We start from the raw sequence: 27,600 nt of genomic DNA, 5'->3' as shown, positions 1-27,600 counted from the left end.
TCGCAGCATGAGTTGGTATATTATAAGTCAGTGGATGTTTTGCAAGGGAGTGGTTGATATCGAGGACTTGGATGGTGGTGTTACCACCGGTCCAACTGGGTCAAACAACAGTTTGCCTTGGGCATATTGGAGGTTTTGTCAACATTAATTGCCTTTTGTCCTCAAATTCCAAGTTTTGGACACCGCAGTGCTCTGAAGCCCTGATCATAGCCCTGGGTTTGGCCCGGATGCCTTTTTAAAAGATATCTTTTGAGCCATTTGACTTTTGGAGATTTTGAGAGCAGGAACAGATGCTCAGGGGAACAGCGCATCTCTTTGATAATCATCTCCAGATGGGTTGATTGATGTGTTTTTGATGCAGGGAAGTTCTTAGATTTTTGGGAAAAACCCCGACAGATCTCACGCCAAGTTTGGGACATTGCGTGTAAGTCCCTCCTTTGAGCTGGCCTGTACAGCTCAAAAACGAGGGACTTTTGTTAAGTTTGACACAAGACGTCAAAATTTCCAGGACAACTGTGTTTTCCGTGATCAAGAAGAGTGTTAATTAAAGAGAAACTGGTTAAAAAAACAAATGGCTGTTGTATGCAGGGCAAAAAAATCAAAAAAACCCTTTTTTTCGGACAATTGTGTTAAGGCCCGGACTGACTTGGCATCGTAGAGGACAAGCCACTCAGCCTTCTTCTCACCCTTGATCGGTTTAGACCGGTTAGAAGTGTTAGGAAGATTGTGATCTAAACTAGTGTTTTTCTCTTTCCTAATTTGTCACTTGTAACCGCCACGTCAAACATGTTTTGTATAAAAGTTCCTGTTTCTTCCTAGAAGTTGTTGTCTTTTCTCTTGTCACATTTTCTTATTGTTTCGGTAGATTAGAACTAACAACTAGTTCTCTAGTTTTGTCTCACTCTACAAATTGGAGCGGAGCCTCAAAGGTTTTTTTTTGCACTTGATATCTATAAGTCTGTATAAGACCTTAAAAATGATTGCAAAGTGGTGAACCACCTCTAGAGATGTTTCACCAAACTCAAAATTAAACTTATAATTATAACTACTCAAGCAGTCTGTAAAAGTTTAAGACAGGCTGTAAAAGCCAGTCTTGAACTGCCCTACTATAGTTGAAAGTGTTTAAAAATGGGCACAAGATTTCAAAAGAAAAGTGTCCCTACTTTAACACCTGTTCATTTTGGATTTCCAGTAAATCTCAAACACAGCCAGCATATTTGGCTTGGAGCCAAAAATCCAAGGATTCCTTGGATTCTGACTCCGAGTTAACCCCCATCTGAGGATCCAATCCAAGGCAACGGCCAGGGCCAACATTTGCCGCGGAATTAACCCTTGGGTGCCCTTTTCCTCAGGGGCGCCGTCCGAGGCCTCCTTGGATGTTTGTCTCCCAGCCAAATATGCCGGCAGTGAAAAGACCTTTTTATATTCATTTTCAACCAAATTCAAGAAAATTCAATCACAAGCCACAAGAACACAGAAAGAAACTACAAGATAACACACAAATAAGACCTTTTTTTTTTATCTTTTGTTAACTTTACTTTTCTCAGAAAGAGACTTCAAAAAGTAATGAGAAGAAAAAGAGGTTATTTAAAGAAACTCATTTCAAATCAATTTCAAATGGTATCAAGATCAATCACAACTTGTATCAAGACTAAATTCAAATCATCTTGAGTTTGATTTATAATCAGATCAAGAGCTATCTACAGTCAAACCCGCCCAATCACATAATTTGGGTGGAAGACTTTTCCCATGCATTTTGACAGGTTATGCAATCCTGTTGTCAAATTTGGCAGTAAAAAGTATCAAGATTGAGGAATTTTTCTATGCATTATCACGGGTTATGCAGCTGCGCAGGTATGCAATTGCGTGGGTTCAACTGTATCTGGTTTCACCTGGTGGGTGTGGCGCAAAAAGCAGGCCTTTTGGGTGAGCCTCAAAACCAGCTTTGAGCCTTTCTTTGGTTCTTGGACTTCCTCACACCTTTTTTACACCCCACCAGCTCCAATCAAAGGACACAACCAAGACATTGATATCCAAGTGGATTCCACCCACTTCAAGCTTGTGAAGGCTACTTCTCCAGGATGTCTTCTCACAAGACTAAGTCACAACCTCACATTAAAGTTGATATATTGAAGATGATTTCTCAGGTCAAGATGAATCTTCAAGCCAAAAGCCCAAGCGCTCTGAGTCTATTGACAGTTGATAGGCCAAAAGGTAAAGATGATATCAAACAACATGTACAATTTGAAGACCTCCACCATCTCCAAGAATTTGAAGATAGAGTTCATCAAAATGATTCATCAGAACTCACCAATTCAGGAACCAAGTCACATAGAATCATTCTTTGACATCACTTTGTTCAATAGTTCCAATTCTAATGAAGTATCTACAGATGTGATGGTACTGGATTCTGAATCTCACAATGAATCATGGGATGAAATTGATCTTTTTATTGGATTTTATCTTTCTCATCTTGGTCTTTCCAAGAAGCTCTTTCCCACTGTAGCTCATTCTCATTTCATATGTTTTTGATCTGATTCTTGTTTCTTAGGTACATACATATGTTTTTTTTGATCATCTCTTAAATCTTCAATTTGATCAATCAACTCATTCTCAATCTCAATCAAAACCCTCCACTCAACCTAAAAAACTCTCAATCACTTCAATCTATTAAATCATCTGATCCAAAAATCCACTTCTAACAAAACCAAAACCAAAACCAAAAACACCAAATCAAAAAAAAAGATAAAAAAATTTAAAATCAAATTAGTCCATTAACATTTTTCTTTCACCTTTATATGTATGTACCTAATTATCAAAAACTACTACAACCAAAAGAAGAAGAAAAGATCATCAAAAAGAACATTCTTATAACTTCCTCTTCTTTCATCCAAAAAAAAAATTATAAGAACTACTCAACACAATACATATTTAAGTTTTGTATGTTTAAAGGAAAGAAATAGAAAAAAAAATAAGATGTAAAAGGAAAATCATATTATAATGTTCAAAAAAAATGATAATGCTTTCTTTTCTTCACACACATACAAAATATATATATATATGGTGAAAATCAGTCAAAAAAAAATGATACTCGCCCTTATCACCAACACCATCATCCTGTTTTTCTTCTTCCTTTTAAAAAAAACTTCTCATTTTTTCCACAAAACACTTCAACTACATTAAAATAATGTAAAATGAAAAAAAATGAAAAAATGAAAAATGAACGCATATAAGGAAAATGTTCAAAGATGTGGTTAAAAAGAAGATGTCTTGAAGAAATAGAGATGGGAAAAAAGATAGATAACATGTTGAGATGTAGATTGGAAAGGAAGTCGAAAGATGTAAATGTAAAAAAATATGAAAAAAAAATTAAATGCTTCTACAAATCGAACAGTCTGCTTCATCTAAAGATGATCTAAAAACAATAGGTAAGACCTAGTTAAGAATATGACCGAGTGGGAAAAGAAAGTCAATCATTAGTCCATGTTAACCAAGAAGCTTTCAATAAAGAAAAACTTACAATCAAGGCGATCAAGCTACCGATGATGATTGCATACAAGACACCATAGGTGGCCACAATCTTTCGTCTTTGAGCTCTTTGCTTAAACGAAAAGATTGGAGGTCGGATCTGTTTACTTGGTCTCAACCAAACTATTTGATGTCATATCATCAGCATCAGTGAAGACAGAAAATTGCAAGAAAACGAAAGGACTCACATAACATTGTCGAATGTAATCGGTTCGAGAATGGGATCAAGAGTGGAACCGATAAGATGATCAACACAAAGTGACATGTTAACAGATCCGCACTGAACAATGACATCTGTAAAGAAGAGCATAGACAGATCAGTATCATTCCCTATTAAAACGATCAAAGAAATATGACACAAACCTCGACGATCTTGACGATGAATTCTCGCACAGGCTGTGACCAAGCGTGCGCTCCCAATTTCCGACCATACCATTTCCCAGTCCACCAAGCTCGATTCGTTTCATCGTGCTTAAATTCTCTAGACAAAAAGCAAGCAATCAAGAGCTTAAACAACGCTCTTTGAATCGCGATAGTGGCAATCATTCCAAGGACAGCGTGCGAGATGTTCCAAAGCTCGATGAACCAAAGTAGTTCAAAAAAACCAATCAATCCCAAGACTCCCAACACGTGAGCGATGCCTGCCATCACCGATCCAAACCGGGTGCAGCAGGATGCTAGGGCCGGTCCGAAGAGTAATGATACTACAAACAGCGCTAGCAAGACCGTAGCATTGAAGACTACTGGGCCCAAAGAAACAATCGCTAACCGGAGTAACGCGTTCGCAGGCGGATCGCTAAAGGATTTCACGAACCTGAGGAAAGAATTTATAAGCAGAATCAGTACATGACTCAAATGATAACAGCGGAATTCAGAAGACGGCTCACATGTAAGCAATCGATAGAATCGCGGCCAAAGCCATAGGAGCCAAGATTTCTGATAATAAGATCACTTTCCAACCCGGTCTAGGCACGTCTGTCGAAAGTTTTTCAGAAGGTAAACCTAATCGTTTCTTCTTGAATCCAGTGATTTGTGTTCTAGATAATCGACAGTATCCAATCCACGAATTTGCATGCGATCGACTGTTTCCTCTGCACATCCACCTCAAAAACTCTCGGTAATCAATAATGAAGTCGGTAAAACTGAATTGATGTGGGTTAAAGATGAAAGGAGCCAAACAAAGTGCCAAGACGGAGATCCAAAAGTATAGAATCGATGGAATCCAAAGACTCATGGTGACATATAACAAAAGGCACAACGTTCGCATCCCTAGATAGATACTGGGTCCCGCGAAACGTGAGTAGAGAATTGCGAATGAGATTCGAGTGGTCGCAAATCCACGTCCAGTTGCAATGTATCGCGCTCCACCAAACGTCATGTCGGTCAATAAGGCGTGTGATTGAATCTGAGTACTAAAGACCTCAAAGACGGGTGACAAGGATCCCAGTTGTTTTCCAAGTCGGATCAAGGCTGAGATCACCCCTCGTTCGGTCAACTCTTGCAAGAACAGTGGCAGGAAAGCTATAAAAACAATACACGTCAGTATCGAATCGAGAGTGGTTTGTGCGCCCGCATGACTTACCAATGAAGAAGACGATAAAGATAGACACGATACATCGCTTGATCCAATCGTATGTGGGAACGAGATTATAACAACCAGGTGAACCGATGAATTGACCTTCTGAGTTATATTTACAAATCGTCAGTGAGGAATTCAATGTACCCAAGAATACCATCGTGAACATAAAGCATTGAACAGCAAAGATAATCTGAACGGGTGAAGAATACATGTCAACTCGCCGCATATGAGGATATCAAAGGTAACAAGACATATGACTTACGAGAATGTTGTTCATGTGAAATCCAGGATGAGCGTAGTAAAATGTAAGAAATCGATCAAGAGGCAATTGGGTTCCCAAGTAATAATACTCTCTCGCCAGCATTTGTTCTCCCATACCAGTACCGATCTTAGTTTGGAAATTCAAAATCGTTCCAAAACCTAAATCTCGACCTTTACCACATTGATAATATTCTGTGTGTTTGATTCTACCCCCTCTACCAAACGCGTTCATACCTGCGTAAATATCTTCAGATAGATGTAAACCTTTTTGAGCCTTTGAAACGCCTCCTCGAGTAGTCATAAAGATTGCATTGAGGAAATCAGGATGTCCATAATGTAGCTTTCCCCCGATAAACGATAATGATCTAGCAGCGAGTGTACCAAACGTTTGTTCTTTTCCAGCTGCAACATCACCGAGGACACCGATGTTTTCTGAAAAGATGTATTCTCTTGCTCCGACAATCGCAACAGGAAACTTGGTGAATTCTTTTGCACCCGTCGATGAGTAAGGTGATTGATTGGAAACGTGGAAATCTTCGAATTCTCCAAGCATGTTACGAATCTTGAGACATTCTTCGAGATAGTTATCCTGATTGGCGTCGATCAGCTGAACATATTCACCACGATGAAAAATGATGGCATGGTTCTGATTATCAGATTTCCCATCACCCAAAATCGGATTACCAGGCAACTCCACTCTGAACTTGGGACGTCTTCGGCCATCAGGCAAGATCTCCGAGTGACCGTCGATGAGCGCAGAGTAGATTCGAGTCTCTCCTCCTTCTTTACGTTGCTTGTCTTCGTCGAGATACGCAATGTTGAGATCAGGATAAGCTCTCAATAAAAACTCCGTGTTTTCGACTTCCTCCTTGCTGAATTTGGAGTATCGTTGCATCGAGACCACAAATCGAAACTTTCGCCTAGCCATTCGCTCCAATTCGCGTTCTAACTTGTCCGTATTGCCACCGTATAGTTGTACAATCTCGGGGTTTTCGACTCGATAGAGAAGCTTGATAGCTTTGGAGTAGTTCATGAAACCGGATACCGTTCGATACAACGTCTGAGCGCGAAGAGATGCCCAAATTCGAGTTCGAAGAGTATATTCGGGCGCAGCAGACTTGAAACCGATGGTATAAAATGGAATGTCGTCCGTCTTCTTCTTCTCGACCTTTTCATCGCTTGAACTCGTGTTACCTTGTCCATTGGCAAATGCATAAGATGGAAATACATTAGCCTCCTCGGCCAAGATTTTTGTATCCCGTACAAAGTTGTCCCATTCGACCGGGTGAAGTTGCTTCAGATACTCCAACAAGGTGACTCGAGCGTTTTGGTCTTCTTCTCTAATGATCTCTCTAAGCGAAAGCAAAATCTTTTCGGAATAATGCGGCGTGAGAACGGTAAAGGTAGGCATGGCATCCACAGGCAACGGTTCAGGGATGGAGGTAGTTCTATAATATTGAGAAATACATTAAATCAGTTAACTGTGATCAGAACAGCGAAGAGAAGATAGACATACAGAGATTGAGCAAAGAATGAAATTCGTCTTTCGGCCTCACTTCCAGGAGGAAAGAATTCGGCCTTTAGTCCTTTGTCCTCTTGTGAGATGAAGAACATCGGTGCTCGAAGTGTACGCTTGCCATCATTCTCGCTTGGGACTTGATGCTGATAAAATGCACAATAAATCAGTATTTGATAACATGAACCAAAAGAAAAGAGACAACAACATACATAAAGAAGACGTTGGACATGGTCGATGCTCAGTAAATGCTCACGATACATTGAAATGATGATCGCATTCCAAATCTGAGATACCAAGACTTTGGGCTTATACCTTGCCTGCATCTCGGAGGTAGCAAGAACTTTTGCGTAGATTCGTTTGGGCAAACGTGTGAAGATATCTGACCAAGGTGTCCAGATCGAAAGGCCCAACGAAAAAGACCTTGCAATGGAGAAGACCGTGTTCCAAATCACATACTGGCGAAAAAAGGTTGTCAGAAACTTCTGAAGACAAGGAATAAAAAAATGAAGTTTGGACAACTCACCCATAAAAATGTATCCAAGAAGAATAAAACTAAATCCATCACGAACATGATCGACAATGCGAATGCAGGTTGATTACGACACAGAATATCACCAAAAAGTTTGTCCCGACACCCTTGTACTTTCATACCTACCATGACTTGGATTGGATTTTCGAAACTGAGAGTCAAGAAAAAATATGATTCGACGAATTTACAAAGGAAGACCAGTAACCAAAGTGAGATCGAAGCTGAACGTGCTGCAAACTCAAGATCGGGATAGGCAGCTGTAAAGGTTTGATTAGCAAGATACTTGCGGGCCTTGCCGGACACCCGATCCCCAAACATCCGACCAGATGGTACAATAGAGAAGAGTATTGTAGCCACGACTGAGATACAGAATTGGATGATAGCAATTAATTTGGCAGTTTGTGAGGTTCGATCAAATCCGGCGATGTATACAGTAGGTCCAGCGGTAAGAGCCAAGATGACGACCAGGAAGATCATGCGTCTAGCGAGATGAGAAGTGTTGTTCCACGTGGTGGGGACATATGAGAGTTCGGTGGCTGTAGCAAGGATCATGATCAGAGACGATACTGCCCCACCGAGAGCGACAGCAGACCACTGCATCGCGGTGGTGGGAGTACGCTGATTGGGAAGAGTGTATATAGAAGGAGAACTGGGATCAAAATTTCTCGTAAGCATCTTGAAATTGGAACATCTGCCATGGTGAATATATGGTGTTCAACTCACTTGTAGGCAGTAAAATACCAGTATACACTGATATGAAGTACCCAGATTCGATTGAAATTGACAATCATGTGACCAAATGAACGTTTTTCTAGGTACGTCTTGAAGAACGCTCGACGCCACTCGATTTTATCAAATTTCATGTACCTCTGAGCAGGGGGAATGTCGATCAGGCGAGTCTAAAAGAATCAAGAGCAGTTAGATGAGATTAATCGGGCGCAGAGGTCAAGCAATATGACATACGCGGTCATTGAGTACAATCTTTGCGATTCCTTCAGGGTACCAAAACAGTGAGTTGATGTCATCGTATCCAATGATGTCCATATGATCTTTTTCTCTTCGCATGAATACGCCATCAATCAATTCATATCCTTGATCCCTGAAGAATCGGTAAAGTGGCCTAATGACCGCCCGTAAGTAAAGGCCTTCAGGAACAGGTTCGACCCGATTTTGACATTCTGGAGAACGATAATAATCATCTGCACATTTGAAGATGAAGCAGAGACATTCGGGCATGAACCGAACTTGGGCAGCTTCACCCCAACAAAGAAGATAGAGTGCTATCTGACGCATGCGATCGTAAGAGGACATGTTGGCCATAGCCTGTCGCCAGCGCGTTCGAGCAGATTCCAATGACTTGGCAGAGGCTGATTTCAACTTTTTTGCCGGTTTGGTCGACCCGAGGATAGCATGAGATGTCTGGCCGATTGCATCATCGAGATCGAGTTGAGCGGCAAAGTACCATTTACGATAGTTGGCATGTTCACCACCAATGTAATCGGCGTGTAAGGTCAACAAGGCTTGTGAGGGAGACATGCGCGAAGCCCTTGACTGATCACACGAATCAGATGAGTAAGAGATTTGATCAGCGTCGAGAATCAAGAGAGAAGAAGTCAATCTACTCACATCAAGTTGAATCATCAGATGGTCGTAAACGTTCCTCATCGAGTCTCTCTGAAATCCAAATTTGTTGGCCAAGTCAATGAACACATCTTCGATTTCTTCTTTACTGAGAGGAATTTGTGAATCTGAACTCCAGGCAGGATAGGCTTCTCGCAATCGAGAGTAAGGATCGGCTCCATGACCAGTAGCACCACTTGAGTATCCATATGACTCATAGGCTGTAGGGGCTGGATAGAGAGAGACCAAGAAAGCAGTGTGAGTATACATGAGTTTAGAGTTGAAAAGAAAAGGATTGATAAAACTGACTAGAAGAGCCACTCATGGGTTCTTGCCCCCGGAAGCCTGCATTCGGAGCACCCATCAAGCTTTCAGTCGAAGGAGTATAGGCAGGTCGACTGCGAGATAGATGTCAAGGGAAGAGCAAGTGGTCGAATAGATAAATGACGGTTGAGGTGAATCGGATTGACCAAGAGTTGCAGTTGAGATGTCGGGTGAAGGAAGCGTAGGATCAACGTTGCAGGTTGAGGAGGTAATGTTGAGAGTGAGGATGTATGAGTGTTGGATGACAGAGTGTTGTGAGTGAGGATGATGGCGAGATCAAAGAGATTGGGTGTGATGAGATGATTGATTGGTTAGTGGTAGCAATGGGTTAAGAGAGAGAGAGAGAGAAAGGAAGAGATTAATGTAACCGAGGATATGTTGTAGAGCGAGGAAGTAGAGAGAATCGGATCGAATCGAAAGTAAGTTCAGTAGTGCATCCGTGATGTGTTTTGGCAGCCAGGTGAGGAAGTGGATCGTTTAGATGACCATCGGAGTGTGGTGGTGGTGGTGGTGGTGGTAGAGGATTGAGAGTGAGGATGAGAATGTTGTAAGGTTGGAAACCGAAGATGAGAGAGAGAAAGAGATGAATTTGAATTTGTAGGGTTGGTTGTTGATAGAGAGTTGTAGTTTGTTGTTTTCATCGAGTTTCGGTTGATAGGATAGTGATTCGATTCAGATCATTCAAGTTCCGAGTGTGAATGTTGAAGTTGAATCAAACAGCAAACCGTTAAAGGGACAAAACACGCAAATAGAGAAAAGCAACAAGCAAGCAAACGAATGAAAATCGTCAAGTGAAGTCAAGAAAGAAAAGGGTAAAAAGCGGTTCAAACGTTTAATCAGCTAAATTGAATCGATGGATTTCGATCATTAAACTTAAAGCACCATGATCCTGTCAAGGAATGGTACCTGTTTTTGGGTTGGGTTTGGATTGGATTGATAGAAAGAGAACTAACCTATATGGAAGACCTGAATCAGCTTCTCTATCATCATGATATTTAGGATTAGATTGAAAGTTGGGATGATTTAAATTAGGATTAGGTTGATCGGATAAACGAGAATGATAACCGATATCCGAATGATGCTCTTCAGTCTCTTGACCGAACTGTGATGGATGTACCACTCCAGGTGAGAATGGATTTTGATGACTCATTAGTTTGGAATTTCGAAATCCACTGTTTTGATGATGATGTTGTTTGTTTTGCTGTGATGTTGATAAAGAATGTAATGTATGATTGACGGTGTAGATGAAAATCAATGATGCTGTGTAATGTGATGTGAGTAATGTCAGTTGATGGTAAGAGAAAGCTATAAGATGATGGTCTTGGAATGTATGATAATGTTGTATCTTCTATTGATCTCGTTTCTTCATTCACTAAACTTTGATTCGTTTTTGCTATGATGAATTGATGATGGTCTTTGACTCGATTGCTTCAATGACTTACGTAAAACTTCAATTCGAATGATCAAGTGATGATTGAGCTTGGATTTATAATTCGGATGAAAGTGAAATTGATGGATTAAAGAAAAGTTGAAAATCAGTTGGTCAAAGTGTAAGCCAACCCACCACCAAAAGTATGGTTGAATCAATCAACTTCAATCAAGAGTTTAGGTTGAGTTTAAGGTACATAAAACTTAGATAATTTTCAATTTTGGGATGATTTTAGAAGATTTTAGAGGTTGAAAGACCTTCAAAGACTAAAGTGGTGTTCTAGACTTTAGTTATCATCCAATTGGGTAAATCACTTCACACAGGGATCAAGGGTCCTAATCCTAAAAGGGTAAATCAAATCAAATCAGATCACTTGATAAGTTTAAAATCATGGATTCAAGATTCAAAAAGATGGGTTCATGGATCATCTATCTAACAGCAGTCTGACTCTGAATGACAAGTTGAACAAATCAAGTCAAATCAGAAATCCAGGTCAAGGATGTGTGTGGAGAAGTGAGGAATTACAAAAACAGACATCAATCAAAATTCACTTTCATCATGTCTAAATCACAACCGAATTGTAAGGGTCATGTGTTCTGGTCAATTCTAAGTTTCCACATAAATCCCATCACTCCTTCAAACAGATAACCTTATTCCCTCCTAAAGCAAAAAGAAAATCATATACATCATCATTTCTTCTGACTCAAACCACACGTGTATGTTGTCTAGTCTACAAGTCATCAAGTAACCTTACTGACCATTGTCTTTCTTCGCATTCTGAGCACCCAATTCTCCCAAATTGTTTAAGGTATGTTGAAGAGACTTCACGATAAAAAACCCATTCCTGATGATCATAAATCAATGTTCATGAGAGAGATAGATTCAAATCCTTTGAAGTATATAATTTTGTTTCACGAGGCATCAAGTTAGCAAGAGCAGGAAGCATTGGAATTCTTTTACAAAAAGAAATTTCTACAACGGATTGACAGAATCCTGTTGAAAAGATGGCCAAATGAATGATTAGATTCAGGCGTGACTGTTGTTTGATTTTCTGCTGACAACGACATGGTTGAGATTGAATTTTCAATTGTAGTCTTTTCTTGATTTGTCGAAGGAATGATTAAGATTCAAGGCTTTAGAGCTGAACCAATTAAGATTCTCTTGATGGTAATCTTGAATTCATGAGATCTCAAGTCTCCATTGTTTGAATCCTTAAACAAAAATAAAACTCAAGCACCCTCTAATTCCTGAAGTACCTTTGATCCATAAGTTGTAGACATTATGCCATACAAAAACCTTCTAATCTATGATGATCTGAAAGGTCTGAATTCAATTTCAAGAGATTCTTACAATTTATCTGCAAACAAATTTGAACCAGGTTTTGGCTTGCTATAGATCAATTCATTTTATAAATAATAAAAAATCAAAGTCATCAAAAACCTCTTCCTGATTCATTTTTTGATGGGATTAGTTTCTTGGTGAACCTGAATATAAATGAGATCGCTTGACCAGATATACAAAATCTATTTCAACTTCTTGTCTTTGGATAAGGTTGATGATCTGATGCACAAAAAAATACAGGTAGGCCATCTAGTTTGCACGACCTTGAATCTTATCTCCAGACTCTGTTTATAGATGTTTTTTTTGGAAATGGCTATGAAAAAAAGTTTGGTTCCCCACTACTTCTGTTACATTCAACTACTGGTACGGTCACATTCAAAGAAATAAATCCAAAAAGTCGTGGGTAATCTCAACAGGCTTTGAAGCAGGTTAAACAATTCGGATTGGTACAAAATCTGAGCAGCTTGTGAGCCACTTCAAACGAGCACTTCATAGGTTACCAATCTGTTTGATACATCCCTAGTTTGTTAGTTCTGGTCTGCATAGTTTCCATACAAACTCGTGTTTTTTTAATTGACAAAAATATAAGGGGTATCTTGATTTTGAACGTAGATAAGTAACTTTGATCGAATCATTACTCAAACTTTCAATGAGATTCCTAATCAAAAAATTGTAATCACAAGCATTTTGATTTAAGCGTAACATACCTTTACATCAAGCAATCTTCATAGCAATTTGAGGTGACGTGTTACCTGAAAAAATTGTAAGAAAGCAGAAGCTGATGTTAGTTTATCGTTCGATATTTTGGATGGATTGTGAATAATCAATGTCTTATCGAAACAGACTTGATTGATCAATGCAACAGGGCCTGGCCCGATTCCAAGTACAGTCCTACTCCCAGCTGCTATCTGAGTCCTACCACTAAGAAAAAGAAAGTTATAGATTATTAATCAAACTGACTTTGAAGACTTTAATGATCAGAAATCAGACTTACGCATCTTGGATATCCCTTGCACATAATCCTAAACTTTTGGCTTTGGCTTTAAGTAATAACATTTCATCTTCTTCACTAGTTCCATCAGTTGATTCAAGTTTTAATGCTATCTTGGCTTGTCCAGTGTATTCCCAATGTTTTAGTAAACTTGGATTTCCTTTTCGAAGTGCTTTATAACAAGCTAAGGTAGCGTGACTTTTTGAGTTTTTGTTGAAAAAGTAGATTTTTTGTTTCATTAGATCGTTGGTTTTTTTTTCGAAGAAGATCTGATCAAGTTTAATCGCTTACCTGCATTGTGCAGCAATTTTACCCTTGGTCATTCCTAAATCTGTTCGTACAACTAATACCTACATTATTGGATTTAGAAAACCGAAAAAGAGATCATACAAGGTTTAGTAGGATCAATAGGAATTTGATAGTTTTAATCAAAGTATTACCAATTTACATTCCTCCATCGGTCCAGCTTTTGCATTCATCACTTCATTCTCACTTCGATCAGCTAGATAATTGATGTGTGTGTAGTTCCAAGTGGCAAATCAGGATGGATCATCGTTTGGTTGAATAGCTCCAATGAAAGAAAACATACAATCTTCATCTTCATCACTACTTGGTGATCGATTTGAACTGCTTCGTGTATAACCTAAAGATTTTCCTAAGCCGACCCAATATCCGATCATGAACGAAGAAGCCATGATCGCTAAATAATTGAACATCGTTTCGGGAACTATACATTGCAGAAGATAAGAATCAAAAAATGCGTTAACCATGAGGTCCATATGTATGTATGTATGTATGTATGCGAATTGAAGATTAAAACTGACTGATAGAAGAGGTTGAGGATGGCATCTTGTGGTGTTTTGAGTGTGATTCTTGACGAGCATTGACTGTGAGGAGATGTTCTGAAATCAGAAAAATTGGAAAGCGAACCCGTTTTTAGCATTCCGAAATCCGCAGCGTGCATCTCTGTATCGATATATGCGCCTACTGTATCTTGATCAAACGCACACCAAACTATGTAGTGAAGTACTTGTGAGTCAAGTTGTTTGAATCAAGCTTGAGTGTGATGGTTGATGACAAATCCAAGACAGAAGGGATATGAACCATTAAGATTTGAAAACAAAGGAATGCTAGTCAAGAGAGCTTGAGTCAGATTCAAATCAAAACTCAAGAAAGCTTCAAAGGAATCCAGTAAACACGCTTACTTGTGATAGCAAGTTGTTTGAATTCGAATAGATAAGGGCCCGTTCGGCTGGAACCCAAAAACAGTTTTTGGCCAAAAACCCCACCAAAGCCAAAAACCGTTTTTGGGTCAAAACAGTTTTTGGTTTTTTTCAAAAACGCCGGTGTTCGGCAACTTTGTTTGATCAAATACAAAAACCGTATTTGATCAAAAATTCATCGCTTTTGAAAAACAGCCTCAAGGCTGTTTTTCAGATCAAAAAGTCTTTTTGCCCCTCACCCTCCCTCACCTCCATCAATCACCTTCAACTCATCTCTATCTCTCCACATGACAACACCCTTTCATTTCCTTCACACACCCCTCTCCGTTACTCACACTACAAGAAAGATAATATTTTCTGGGCAGAAAATTAAATTATCGATACACAAAAATATTGAGAGGCCAGGAGGAGAGCAAAAAAAGAAAAAAAAATGCATCTTGTTCCCCGCGTTGAGAACTTCACTCTGCATATTTTTCCGTATTTTTACAGTCCATATTGATAAGTGTACTAACAATAAACCTCCACAATCATCCAATTACAACCTGTAACAAGCACTGAAATTTGGCTCATTAGTGTTTAGAGAAACTTTTGATTTCTGAAAATACTCATAACTTTTTCAATTCCGGTCCAAAACGCTCGATTTTGGGTGCATTGGTAAGCTGGAATTGTCCTCCAAATAGCTCATAATAGGACCACACAGCATGCTGGTCTGCTAAAAAAGATATCACCTTTTTTATACCTTTGTACATACAGATCCATAGAATGATTGGCATACTAGCTACATAGTTCTTGATCTTATGAAAGTTTGAGAGAAAGAGTTCAGCTTTCTAATGCACTTAAAATCGAGTGTTTTGATGCAGATTTGACAAAGTTATAGGTGTTTTCAGGTATCAAAAGTTTCTCTAAACACCAATGAGCCAAATTTCAGTGCTTGTTACAGGTTGTAATTGGATGATTATGAAGGTTTATTGTTAGTACACTAATCAATACGGACTGTAAAAATATGGAAAAATATGGAGAGTGAAGCTCTCACCGCAGGGAACAAGATGCATATTTTTATTTATTTTTTGCCCTTCTCCTGGCCTCTCAATATTTTTGTGTATCAATAATTTAATTTTCTGCCCAGAAAATATTATATTTTGTGTAGTGTCAGCTTTCTTTTCTATTGTTCTCGTTTATTGACTCTATCATCATTTCAACAACTACTGTCGTCTTTTCATCGACTATTGTTGTCGTTGTTTACCAACTCTCGTCATCGTTCTTTATCAACTCTCTCGTTGTCTTTTTATCAATCCTTTTGTCATCTTTTTAAAAAGTCTATTGTTGTCTTTTATAATACAATAGAAGCAAATGAAAGACTGGGTCACTGTGACAGATGTACCTTTGCCAAAAGCTGAATACACACTAGATACAAGTTGCTCTATCTTTCAGCATCTCGACGGAGTTCAGATTATTTGTACAGAAAGCTCAAGTCTCCCTCATCATCTGCATAGGCCTATGGAGGTTGTCCAGGTGCAACTGTGATGGATGGATGGATCAATTTGAAAATGATTCAATCAAAAAAGTCTTGTCATTTCATCTTGAACAAACAGTCGAAAGGTGATCAATGGTCAACAATGATCATTTTGATCTTTTGTTGACCTTTTTGGTCGACTGTTCGGTAATCTAAAAAGGCCGAAAAACGAAATCTCTATCCGCCCCTCAAAAACTATTTTTCAGGGGCGGATAGAGATTTCGTTTTTGTGTAACAATTTTTGGCTAAATCAGCCGAACGGGCCCTAAGCCATCTTGATGGTCAAACTCATACTCTTCTTGAATCTACTTGCTTTTCTTCAAGGACCTCTCAACCACTCTGATTCCTTTCTCCATGATCACTCTAATTAGCTACACCCAAATATCCAATGTGCTTAAGACAAAAATCACCGGAACAACGGAGGAAAGTTCAAACTGGCGCCAAAAATTGTGTCAAGCCGACTCACATCCTGAGATCACACTGGTTCTCAAATTATTGACATTGAGGAAACCGTCGAGGCTCTATGAAGACGGAGCTTTCTGTCTTCTGAGACTATAGATGTTATGACTTCACAGAAAGACAGACACCGACAGAACCTCGTATTTTGAAACGACTTGTTTCGTTCATGATACTAACAACATATATCACGCCGGAGCAGCCTCGGCACCATCTAAAGGTGAACTTGACCGGCTCACTCAGATGCTCCGCTGTGATCAACCCGAAACAAATTGATATGCTGAGCACATGTGCAAAAAAACCGAGGTGCATTTACATATCTCCCTTTATTCATCGACCAGAGTTTTGGTCATACAAAGCCAAACATCTAGGAAATTAATTAACATGGCTTTCTATGTACAATGTATTATGTATGCTGCCTTCTCAAAGATTCTCTGCTGATTATCTGACCCAAGCTGGTCCCACCTCTTCCAAGCTGGTTCATCCAACTCTGTATCAAATCGAATTGGGCAATTCTTCTTAAACTTCTGTGCAGCTGTATGCGGCGCTTGAATTGAAATGCTGTAGACTATCAATTGTGCTTCCAAGGGGGGGGGGAGGAAGGAGGGGTCAAAGGAGAATCCTTCACGCGATCGTACGACTAGGTGACTTGTTCCTATCCGTCAATCCTGTTATGTCATCGACCAGTTATTCTTATTGATATTTCTTTTGGTCCAAGAATCAGTATCGCATTTCTAAGCCGCGTCCTGCGAAATCTCTAGCGCGCGCGCCGCATCGCGTATTCATTCGTAGTACAAGACATACATTTCATTTCTGCTTGCCTTTTGATCACTTTGTCATTAGTGTTCCTTCTTTCCAATACCCAGTTCACATCCATATTTTCCTGATCGAAATTTTCCAAATTCAAACCTCCAACCTATTCAAAATATGCCACTCGATTTGAACCCGCTCAAGAAATCTCAAGTCAGTCAAACACCTTTCTTCTATGTCATTTACATTTTTTTGGTTGTGAGCTCACTAAATTGTGTTTGATGACTTTAGAATTTGAAGACATCCACTTCAACTGCACGAGAACAATTCATCGAGGCCGTCCGACGCGACCTTAGCTTCGATCAAAATGGTTCCAAGATCGACATGAACAAATCATCTGGCCAACTGATTGCCAAAGTGAATCGATTCAATCCTTCGATGGATCGGATGAAAGGAATGACTTTAATCAAGAAGGGTGAAGAAGATTGGCTTTGGGAAGTAGAAGGAGATCCTCAATTGATTGATCGTCGATTGGGAGGAAAAGCTAAACGACCGCGCGATAAAGCTTCTGATGAAGAAGATTATCAAATAGAAGAAGATCAAGAAGTCGTCAATTCTTCTCAAATTATTCATTCCATCGAAGCTCCCGACGCTGTGTTATCCAAAGACAATGATACATCTTTACCTACCAATACCGTTATTCGTGCCACTCGATCTCCTAAACGGATTCGTACTTCTGATCCATTAGGACTTGGAACGCTTCCTAAACTTTCGGATGAAGCGCAAGAAAGCGGTCCATCAAGAAACACTCGTTCTCGAGCGAGCGGCAGCTTTCGTGGTCGTGGAGCTAAGAACGGAGTCTCTCCAGCACAATCTCGAAAAGCGAGTGGGAGCACCTCACGTGATCCTAAGGAGAAGTCTTCTGCGGCAGCTCCGAAGGGCAAAGGGAAGGGAAAAGCTGTTGATGGACCGGATCAAGTAGCAGAGATCACCGCTGGAATAGACGGTTTCTCGGTGTTTAGTAATCATCAAATCGATGTTGAGCCTATCAACGGATTTATCATGATGGGACCTGCACCGGAGAAAATAACGATGCCAACAATGGACGCTGCCGATTGGGCACAACCCGCCGGCCCTAAACTCAAAGTAGGAACATGGTTAGGTAAGACTTGAAACTTTCTTATGAGCCTCAGAATTATTCTCATAGCTGACTTTCATGCCTTCAACAGAGGAAACCTTACACGCCGGGCCTCAAGCTCCGGTAGACGCCCCAAAGAGTCATGCACCTTCTAGTATCGCTGGTATTCTTTGATCACAGCAAGAGAGAATGTCGACAATGGGGTACATTCATGGTAGAGGCCGATGAGAACATTCTGAACATTTGACGCTTAAATTAACCTAACTTTGGATGCCTGTTCATCCTTACGTTTAGCTTATATACCAATCCATACCTAACCAACCGATCGTGTTCCATTTCATTTAGATTTTGTTGTTTTGTTCTGATTTATTTAGTTTTCTCTTACAGGTTACTTTTCAATATCCAAAGATTTGTTTTTCTATTGCTTTCTTCTTCTATTTGATCTCGAAGTAGTTTTTTTATAATAAAATGCCACGTTTTCTGTGACGTATTATCAACACCGAGCCAGCAGCGCTCGCGATAGCGCTAGCGTAACTCGAGGCGCAGAGCTATCTGATAGCGTTACGGCTATCATAGGAGTTACGTTAGCAGTCCCAGATCAAGGGTTTTTTTTAAAGAGTATACGCATCAGCCCCGCATCCCGTTACGGTAGCCTTGTTGCGCGTAAGGAAATGCAGGGGCCTCCAAAGGCACCATGTCATAGAAAGGTTCTGTCGTTAGGTTTTGTGTTCAGGACCCTTTTTACTTAGTAGTTTTCTCTTGGATCGTTAAGATCTTAAAGTTTAGGATATGTTCCTTATTTCATCATTAACTACTTTTTCTGTTGTGCCTTATTCATACACCACGAACCGTCTTTTCGTTGGAAAACGGTATCCGGGGTGGTACGAAAAAAAACCCAGTAAAAACCGGTTGAGATTGCGGTGAATTATTGGTTTTTGACCCGATTGTTGCCCAGTAAATGAAATACTGGCATTTGACCGCTGTCCAAACTGCTGAGCAACCAGCATTTGAAACCCCAGCAAAAGTCCGCTTTTTTGACACCTGTTTCTTTGCGGTTTATAAAACACCGAGTTAAAACTTGGTCTCCGGCGGTTAATTAACCAGCATTTCGAAACCCAGCAAGAGCTGGTTTTTTTACAACTGGTTTCTTTGTGGATCATGAACCATCAGATTGAAACCTGGTGCCCGGCGGTTATTCAACCAGCATTTTATAATCACACTCCTTACTTTTTTTTGGTCCTCACATTATTTGTACTTGGTTTTTCATGTTTGGGTTGTGTATTGCCACTTTGACAAAATTAAACTCTTGTGGTATGATGGTAAACAATGTTGTGGATACCTCATACTAGGTTCTGTGTGCAACCTAATCACATAGTCATGTGACCGTATGGGGTTGGAGAACATAGACTGGGTAGCCTAGTGGTTAAGGCATCACATACGAGTTGTGTCCCTACACATGTAAGGGTCCTTGGTTTGAATCCAAGTCTAGTCACTACTTTTGGCTTCTTACGTCTTAACAGGTTATGAGCCCAGTTAGCGAAGCTGCAGTTGAAGTATACTAGGCCGGCACCCAGCCCTGGGATAGGGTTAAAACCTAGCATGTGGCATAGGGGGGTGTTGTGGATACCTCATACTAGGTTCTGTGTGCAACCTAATCACATAGTCATGTGACCGTATGGGGTTGGAGAACATAGACTGGGTAGCCTAGTGGTTAAGGCATCACATACGAGTTGTGTCCCTACACATGTAAGGGTCCTTGGTTTGAATCCAAGTCTAGTCACTACTTTTGGCTTCTTATGTCTTAACAAACAATACCTCGTTGACAAGCGATGTGAAATGAGGGAAGGGAGAGTGAGAATGAGAAAACTGATCAGTGGATGATCAGCCGCGGATCATCCACTGATTCAGACTTCACAATTTGTGGATGATCCGCCGCGGATCATCCACTGATTTGTACTTCACAACTTGTGAAGTAAAGATCATCTTGTGAGGTACAAATCTGCAAACTTCATGTTTGAGATTGTGAAGAAGAAAGAAAACTTTTCTTGATTCGGGCCCGGTTTTCGAAAAGGTTGTTGAATTATGTCTCACATCAAAGGAAAATCTTCCTTGGTTCCCAATTGATGAAGACATCTCATTCCTGGCATACTCTTCAAATTATTGAAGGAAGAACTTTACTCTTATCTGGAACTAACTCATCACTCATCATCAATGAAACCATTAGACAAATGTAATTATCTTTGAAACAATCTTTGATCTCAACTTAATCTGATACACATATCTTCCAGGTTTTGTTGAGCAGGGATCTGCTTTCATTTGTGTGGCTTGTCCCTCTAGCCGATTAATGCAACTGGGCTCAATCAGAAAACATGAACAATCTGCTGAACATCCAGATCGATTCAAAATATGGCTATCTAAAGAGGAAGCAGCCACGGTGGCGATTGAAAAACCCGACAAGGACCACACCAGTGAACTTGAGTCGTCAAGTGATCAGGAAGATCAAGTACCAGCGTACATCAGTGATTTCTCTGATGTTGATATGGATGATGATTTTGAAGCGCACTCAAAAGAATTGATTGATCTCTGGACTAAGGATCATACCGCCATTTTCAACACACCAGTGCACAGTCCCAATAGCAGTGAAGTTCACACTAGGGAGCCAAGTGTTCACAGCAGTGAAAATGAAGTTGATGATGATGTTGAACACAAGAGTCAATCTGACTTCGATGATAAGTACAACGGTGAAGCTGACATCGACAAAGATGATCCTTCCTGGGCTCCATTCTCAGGTCTTGAGGCATGTTCATATCTTTTCAAGTCAGCCTCTTGGTTTAACTAACTTGGGAATTCTGCTTCAGCAAGTGGTTGGATCACTTATCCTGGGATCAACAAGGACTACAATATCCTCGGAGCACTACAAAACCGTTCGCACTTTTGTCCAACTCTTGGGGCACATCTTCCGGCTTATAAGACCGTACAGGATCTTTGCAAACAATTGAAGAAACAATTTGATTTGAATGTTTGTGAGACACTCAGCCCTCTGGAAAAACCCTGCTTTGGCTTACAGGTCAAGGAGATCTTGAAGCAGGCAAGTTCTCGCAGCTTACTGCAACTCTCATAAGTTGTTGAACGTACACAAAACAAACTTTGTAGGAACTTGGAAATCCCTATGTTGCAAATGCTCTCAAGTTCATACCCGAGTTACCGGGTCCAACTGCACAAGTTTATCCCCTTTCTCAATCAAAGAAGTGGCGCAAGGAGCTTGATCAGGACCTGAGGGTGCAGATGATTGAACAAGAACACCGTCATTTCTGTCTGTACGAACCAGTTCAACTACAAAACCAAAGGATTGCAATTCCTTTTTACTTTTATAAATCCGGTGATGATGTCTTTGCAAAATGCGTATTTGCATTCCAAAATCTTGTGAAAGAAGGCAGACCCACAAAGATACGGACCGAGTTTCAACCTGTTTCTGTATTCAGCTCTGCGTTATTTACAACAATAAATGTGAAGACGTTTTGGAGAGTTTTTGAAGCAATAGAATTGTGCAATGGTCAACTCATGAAAGATAACTGCTGCAAATTCATGTATGGTGATTGTTTCCATATCTCTCACCATCCTTGATTGTTGGACTGATTGTTTGATTTGTAGCCAATAAAGAAGGCACTTTTGTTGAAGTACCATACATCAATCCCTGGCGAACAAAAGCAAAGGGTCAAATGATTCAACATATGCCTCTGGTATTATATCGCAATGACCTTTCCGGAAATGTTTCAAAACGATGGAATAAGCATATCGCTTTTTACTTTACTTTGGCAGGTCTACCTCCAAAGTTGGCAAATCAAGAATATAATTGCCATTTTGTGACGACTTCAAACAAGTCAGGTGCTTTCGAGTTGGCAGACCCTCTCATTGACAAACTGAAGTAAGCTCTTCTCTGAAATTGAATATGTTCCAGAATATATACTAAGAGTTTTATACAATGTGTTCTATCAGCAATATAATGACAGATGGTTTTGTGGCATATGCCCACAAGACCCAATCAGAAGTATTTGTTATGACAACAGTTCTCTGTCATCTAGGAGACCCGCCAATGCATGCAGAGATGACAAACATAATGAACCCACGGACCTCTCTCTCACCGTGTCGAATATGTAACTTGAAGGTCGAATCTCTGATGAAAAAACGTACAAAGGAGTACATATGTGATTTTGTTGGTATAGATGAAGCTGGAAATCAGGCACGCCATCTTTGACTCTAGTTGTATCATAAAACATTCACTAAACCTGATTTTGCTTTCAGGCATCCCTGCCAACGCGTGATTGGACAGCTACAAAGAACGGAACAAAGGATCTTTGGGGTCTTGCCCAGCTTCCAGGAACTATAACTCAATTTGAAAAACAATTGTCATCTCTTGGTCTGTGAGACGCTCAGAATGCTCCTTTTGTCAAACAAGCTCAGGATCTACATTGAAATTCAGGACTGCCTAAAGACAATATAGCTCACATGGGTCGTGAGCTGAATGAGCACTGTGGAGAGTGTTTGTTCAATCCATTCTTACACTTAAAAGGTTAGTCTCAATAATAATTTGTTTTTTGTTTAGTTTGTATCAATTCACATGAATCCCTTTTGTCAGGTTTTGATGGACATCGCGATACGCCGGTTGAGGTCTTGCATGCGGTATTATTAGGAACATCTAAGTACTTCTTACGACATCAGATGGATAGCTTCACCTCCGCTGAGAAGGAAAAAATATGGGGCCGTTGGAGGTCATTCAATACTTCTGGTCTAGATATTCCGGCAATTCAGCCCAAGAGTATGGTCCAACATTTCCAAAGCCTCACAGGAAAAGAGTTTTGTGTGGTATTGCAAGCCGCTCCTTTCATATTTTTTGAAACAAAGATGTCTGACAACAAACACGAGGCAACACTGCAACCGCTCCGCAACGCTATGGAATTTGGTCCCTCTCCATTGCGATGCGGAGCCTGCGCTATAAATCTCTCCGCAATGGGATCACTATATATCAATTTTTTTCCCTTCAAGGCTTGCGGAGCGATTGAAACGCTATATTTTCGCTGTATAGCGCGCTATAGTGGAAATCACTACATAGTGCGCTATAAGCAAATTGCTGTGTGATATTGCTATATTGTGGCATTTCATGATCAACTCCTCTGGAGTATATGTATAATGCAAGTTGAAAAATAAGTAATCAAACAGGAGATTCAAACAAAAAAGCTTACATTGAAGTTTTGAACCTGAATAAGGTGAATGAAGTAAATCGGGTGTCATAAAAAATGGTGATTCAAACAAAAGAAATCCAAAGATGAGTCTTGATTGATAGATTATAAGATGAGTTTCTGTTGATTGAATTTGAATTGAAGGTTATTGTAAAAGATGATGATTGATTTGATAAGTTTGAATTGTTTGAGGGTATGAGGTTAATTTGTTCTTAAACAATTTTAATTTGATTGCCGCTTTTGATGTTGAGAAATCTTCTTCAGCTATTGAAAAGATCTTGATTAACCTGAATCAAAGGTAATAAACAATTGGTAAACTTTCATCAACAGATGATCTATGTAGCATTGCCTTCATCTCCACTCACAAATATTGTAATCAACTTCTTTCAAATCTTGATCGGTTCTGCATATTCTAATCAAACCAATGATCTATATTGAGTTTTAGATGTATAATTTAATCCTACAATCACTATATTCACGTCTTTTGGTTGAGAGTCTTCAGGTAAAGAAGTTGAACCTACTGCAGTTTCTTTATCTTTAATCGAATTCAAGTTCCTTTTTGAATAGTTGCTTGATCTTCATTGGAAGAAAAACGAGGAGGATTGGCAATTGATTTGAACCTAAGACCAGGCAGTGTTAACTAGGAACAAAAACAACAGCCTCTTTAGAAGCGCCGCTATATAGCGGGGCAAACCCAGCCCCTTACCATTGCGGAGCGGGTTTGCCGCTATGGAATTTTTCACCTAGGCATTGCGGAGCGCAGTCACCGCTATGAACAGCGGTGGTATAGCGGCTCTCAAAAGCGCTCCGCAATCGCTCCGCAACCGCAATTGAAAGCGGAGCGGTTGCGGTATTGCACGAGGTGTGGAAAGCATTGGCGCACTTGTCTCCTTATATATTCCAGACTAAAATCAACAACATGGATTTGTATCTGAAGGAGCTGGATGTTCTAATCCAGATCTTCTTGAAGGCAGTGGTCAAACTTTCGGCTCAGTGGTGCAACAAGCCAAAGTTTCACATGTTGATTCACTTGTGCGACTGTATTCGACGTTTTGGACCACCATGTCTGTTTGCAACAGAAAAATCTGAATCGTATAATGGAAACACTTGCAGTGCTTCAATCCATTCAAATCACCTCAGTCCCGGCCGTGACATTGCAAATTCTTTGAATAGTTATAACACTACACAAAATATAATATTTTCTGGGCAGAAAATTAAATTATTGATACACAAAAATATTGAGAGGCCAGGAGAAGGGCAATAAATAAATAAAAATATGCATCTTGTTCCCTGCGGTGAGAGCTTCACTCTCCATATTTTTCCATATTTTTACAGTCCGTATTGATTAGTGTACTAACAATAAACCTTCATAATCATCCAATTACAACCTGTAACAAGCACTGAAATTTGGCTCATTAGTGTTTAGAGAAACTTTTGATACCTGAAAACACCTATAACTTTGTCAAATCTGCATCAAAACACTCGATTTTAAGTGCATTAGAAAGCTGAACTCTTTCTCTCAAACTTTCATAAGATCAAAAACTATGTAGCTAGTATGCCAATCATTCTATGGATCTGTATGTACAAAGGTATAAAAAAGGTGATATCTTTTTTAGCAGACCAGCATGCTGTGTGGTCCTATTATGAGCTATTTGGAGGACAATTCCAGCTTACCAATGCACCCAAAATCGAGCGTTTTGGACCGGAATTGAAAAAGTTATGAGTATTTTCAGAAATCAAAAGTTTCTCTAAACACTAATGAGCCAAATTTCAGTGCTTGTTACAGGTTGTGATTGGATGATTGTGGAGGTTTATTGTTAGTACACTTATCAATATGGACTGTAAAAATACGGAAAAATATGCACAGTGAAGTTCTCAACGCGGGGAACAAGATGCATTTTTTTTTCTTTTTTTGCTCTCCTCCTGGCCTCTCAATATTTTTGTGTATCAATAATTTAATTTTCTGCCCAGAAAATATTATCTTTCTTGTAGTGTAAACTGATAAGAGCCTTAAGTGCTGGAACAAAACGATATGATAAACAATTAAAATTGTACATTCAATCAGGATCAAAGATACAAGAGCTCTTTCGTAATAACAAGCGATTCCAAAAGGCTTTAGGGTACAACACTTCTTGGAATCAACCTGAAGAGATTCAAATAGGAAGTGAGGTCATATCTCTATTGATACTATTGATTAAGAATCTTTTTGACATCAAATTGTTTTCTATATGCTATAGAGACTAAAGAAATTCAGCCATCACAGCCAAGAGACATGATCCCTAATGAAATAATTGACACATTCAGCGCTAAGGACTGGAAAGTACTCGATTTGGTCACTCTCAAGAATCAACAAAGATTGAAAGAAAAGGTTCTTATTTCACACAACAACTCTTCATCTTGACCTGCAATGATTGCCTGTGTTCAAAGAATCTGGGGCACAGGAGGTTGCGTGGAGAAGCAAATCATAGTTGAAGCAACCCGCTGTCAATTGGGACAGGTCAGTGGATTTTACGGAATGCGCATAATGAAGGAAACCAATGCAGCCATGTGGATTAAAGTTGAGGTGAGTAATGATGAATTTGATATGCCTTATTATTAAATACTAACCATCAACCCGTACTCTTGCACATCTAGGATGTTGAAGGCATCATCAACGTCCAACACGATTGTTACCAAAGCAAATGTAGCGTCCAGAAGGTTTGACCGATCATGATAGAGCAAAGGGTGTCCAAAGGCTTGGAGTTTGACGTGGTTCACAAACCCACAAAAGACTTCATTATAAATTCTGGTGCTTTCTATTCCGCCGAGCTTCATCAGTCTGCAGCAAAGTTGAAATTTGACGATGTCAGTCCAGGGGATTATATTGCTGCAGTACAAACAGGCCTTGACAATTGGAAAGAAACAGTACAAAAAAAAGATGAGATCAAGGAGAAGAAACAACAGCGGGAGAGGAATAAGGTATTAGCAAACCAAACAGGTCAACCTCCAGCAAAGAAAAGCAGAACCCAGAAAAACAAAAACCCACAGTCTCAATCGCAAGCTCCTGTAGCTGGACCATCAAATTCCCAATTAATTGCTAGTTACTTGTCAAGTTCTCGACCTACACAAACGACCGGATGAAAACAGTGTGGGTTCATTTGTCAGCTCTTGAGTTGTAATTCAATAGAAATAAGACAGGAAGTGTCATTTATTAATCTTCTTTGAGCATAATAATTTGTAATCTACCAAAACTGAAAAAAAACATATTTATGGAGGTGTATCAAAAAAAGAAAGATACTACGGAAAGAAAGTTGCAATGTGTTAAAGCAGAACCCAAAAAGCCATCAAAGATATGTGAAGGAGACTCAATTTCTCAAAAAAGAGACCACAGAAAGAAAATCAAAATGTGTCAAAGCATAAACCAACAAAAGACCAAAAATGAAGAATTCACACGAACAATCAAAGAAAACAAGGCTATCCTCTCGTAAGACCAATTAAGACAAATAACATGCGTAAACAAATGAATAAATAAAGAGCTTATAAATCCACGTTTGGGAGACCACATGAAATGTGGTGCTTCAAGACTGCTGATTTACAATCTCAAAAAATCAGCAGTCCAACTTCTGTATTGAAGCACCACATTCATGAATTGTGGTGCTTCAAGACTGCTGACTTACAATCTCAAAAAATCAGCAGTCCAACTTCTGTATTGAAGCACCACATTCATGAATAGTGGTGCTTCAAGACTGCTGACTTACAATTATTTTTTGAAATTGTAAGGTATTGAAGCACCACTGAAGCACCACATTTATGACTTACGATTTCGAAAAATCTGCAGTCCAACTTCTGTTACTGCTGATTTACAATCTCAAAATATCAGCAGGCCAGCTTCTGGATTGAAGCACCACATTTGGGTGCCTCAAGGCTGCTGATTTACAATCTCAAAAACTCAGCAGTCTTTGGTAAAAATTATCTGATTTCATTCAATGATGACAACCTGTCTTCAATGCACAAAAAGTGGGTCATTCAGTGATGGATGAGATTGAACATGTCGTGTCCCGACCTGTGTCATGGGACATGACATCATTATGCAGTTTCACAGATGAATAAGCAGGACCAATCTTCAAACTCAAAGTATCTCCTTCAAACGCATTCTCTCTGTGTTCCACCTCATCCAGCCTTC

At 39.7% G+C, this 27,600-nt stretch overlaps 3 protein-coding genes across 3 annotated transcripts; 1 reads left to right on the top strand and 2 right to left on the bottom strand.

Moving 5' to 3' along the window:
* Positions 1 to 2,748: 2,748 nt before the first annotated feature.
* On the bottom strand, positions 2,749 to 10,874 carry MELLADRAFT_42780 (family 48 glycosyltransferase; the record flags this gene model as incomplete). The annotated part of the gene is made up of 16 exons (XM_007407770.1): positions 2,749 to 3,435; positions 3,521 to 3,651; positions 3,717 to 3,822; positions 3,892 to 4,342; positions 4,416 to 5,049; positions 5,111 to 5,297; positions 5,370 to 6,816; positions 6,885 to 7,030; positions 7,097 to 7,342; positions 7,411 to 8,065; positions 8,140 to 8,315; positions 8,380 to 8,967; positions 9,043 to 9,266; positions 9,346 to 9,434; positions 10,314 to 10,620; positions 10,803 to 10,874. The coding sequence occupies 15 exons, from the start codon at positions 10,508 to 10,510 to the stop codon at positions 3,370 to 3,372; spliced, it is 5,343 nt and encodes a 1,780-aa protein (XP_007407832.1).
* Positions 10,875 to 12,855: 1,981 nt separating this feature from the next.
* MELLADRAFT_104740 (uncharacterized protein) lies at positions 12,856 to 13,970 on the bottom strand (the record flags this gene model as incomplete). Its single annotated transcript, XM_007407769.1, has 7 exons — positions 12,856 to 12,882; positions 12,976 to 13,051; positions 13,125 to 13,319; positions 13,413 to 13,471; positions 13,562 to 13,623; positions 13,711 to 13,848; positions 13,946 to 13,970. 7 exons carry the CDS (start codon positions 13,968 to 13,970, stop codon positions 12,856 to 12,858), a joined length of 582 nt encoding a protein of 193 aa, XP_007407831.1.
* Positions 13,971 to 17,240: 3,270 nt separating this feature from the next.
* Positions 17,241 to 18,375, top strand: MELLADRAFT_61644 (uncharacterized protein; the record flags this gene model as incomplete). The annotated part of the gene is made up of 3 exons (XM_007407795.1): positions 17,241 to 17,321; positions 17,355 to 18,225; positions 18,293 to 18,375. The coding sequence occupies 3 exons, from the start codon at positions 17,241 to 17,243 to the stop codon at positions 18,373 to 18,375; spliced, it is 1,035 nt and encodes a 344-aa protein (XP_007407857.1).
* Positions 18,376 to 27,600: the final 9,225 nt, after the last annotated feature.

Source organism: Melampsora larici-populina (assembly GCF_000204055.1).
Source record: "Melampsora larici-populina 98AG31 unplaced genomic scaffold MELLAscaffold_10, whole genome shotgun sequence".
NCBI classification, from domain to species: Eukaryota; Fungi; Basidiomycota; class Pucciniomycetes; order Pucciniales; family Melampsoraceae; genus Melampsora; species Melampsora laricis-populina.
The sequence above is the reverse complement of the archived record's forward strand: the minus strand, read 5'-3'. Positions and strand labels throughout refer to the sequence as shown.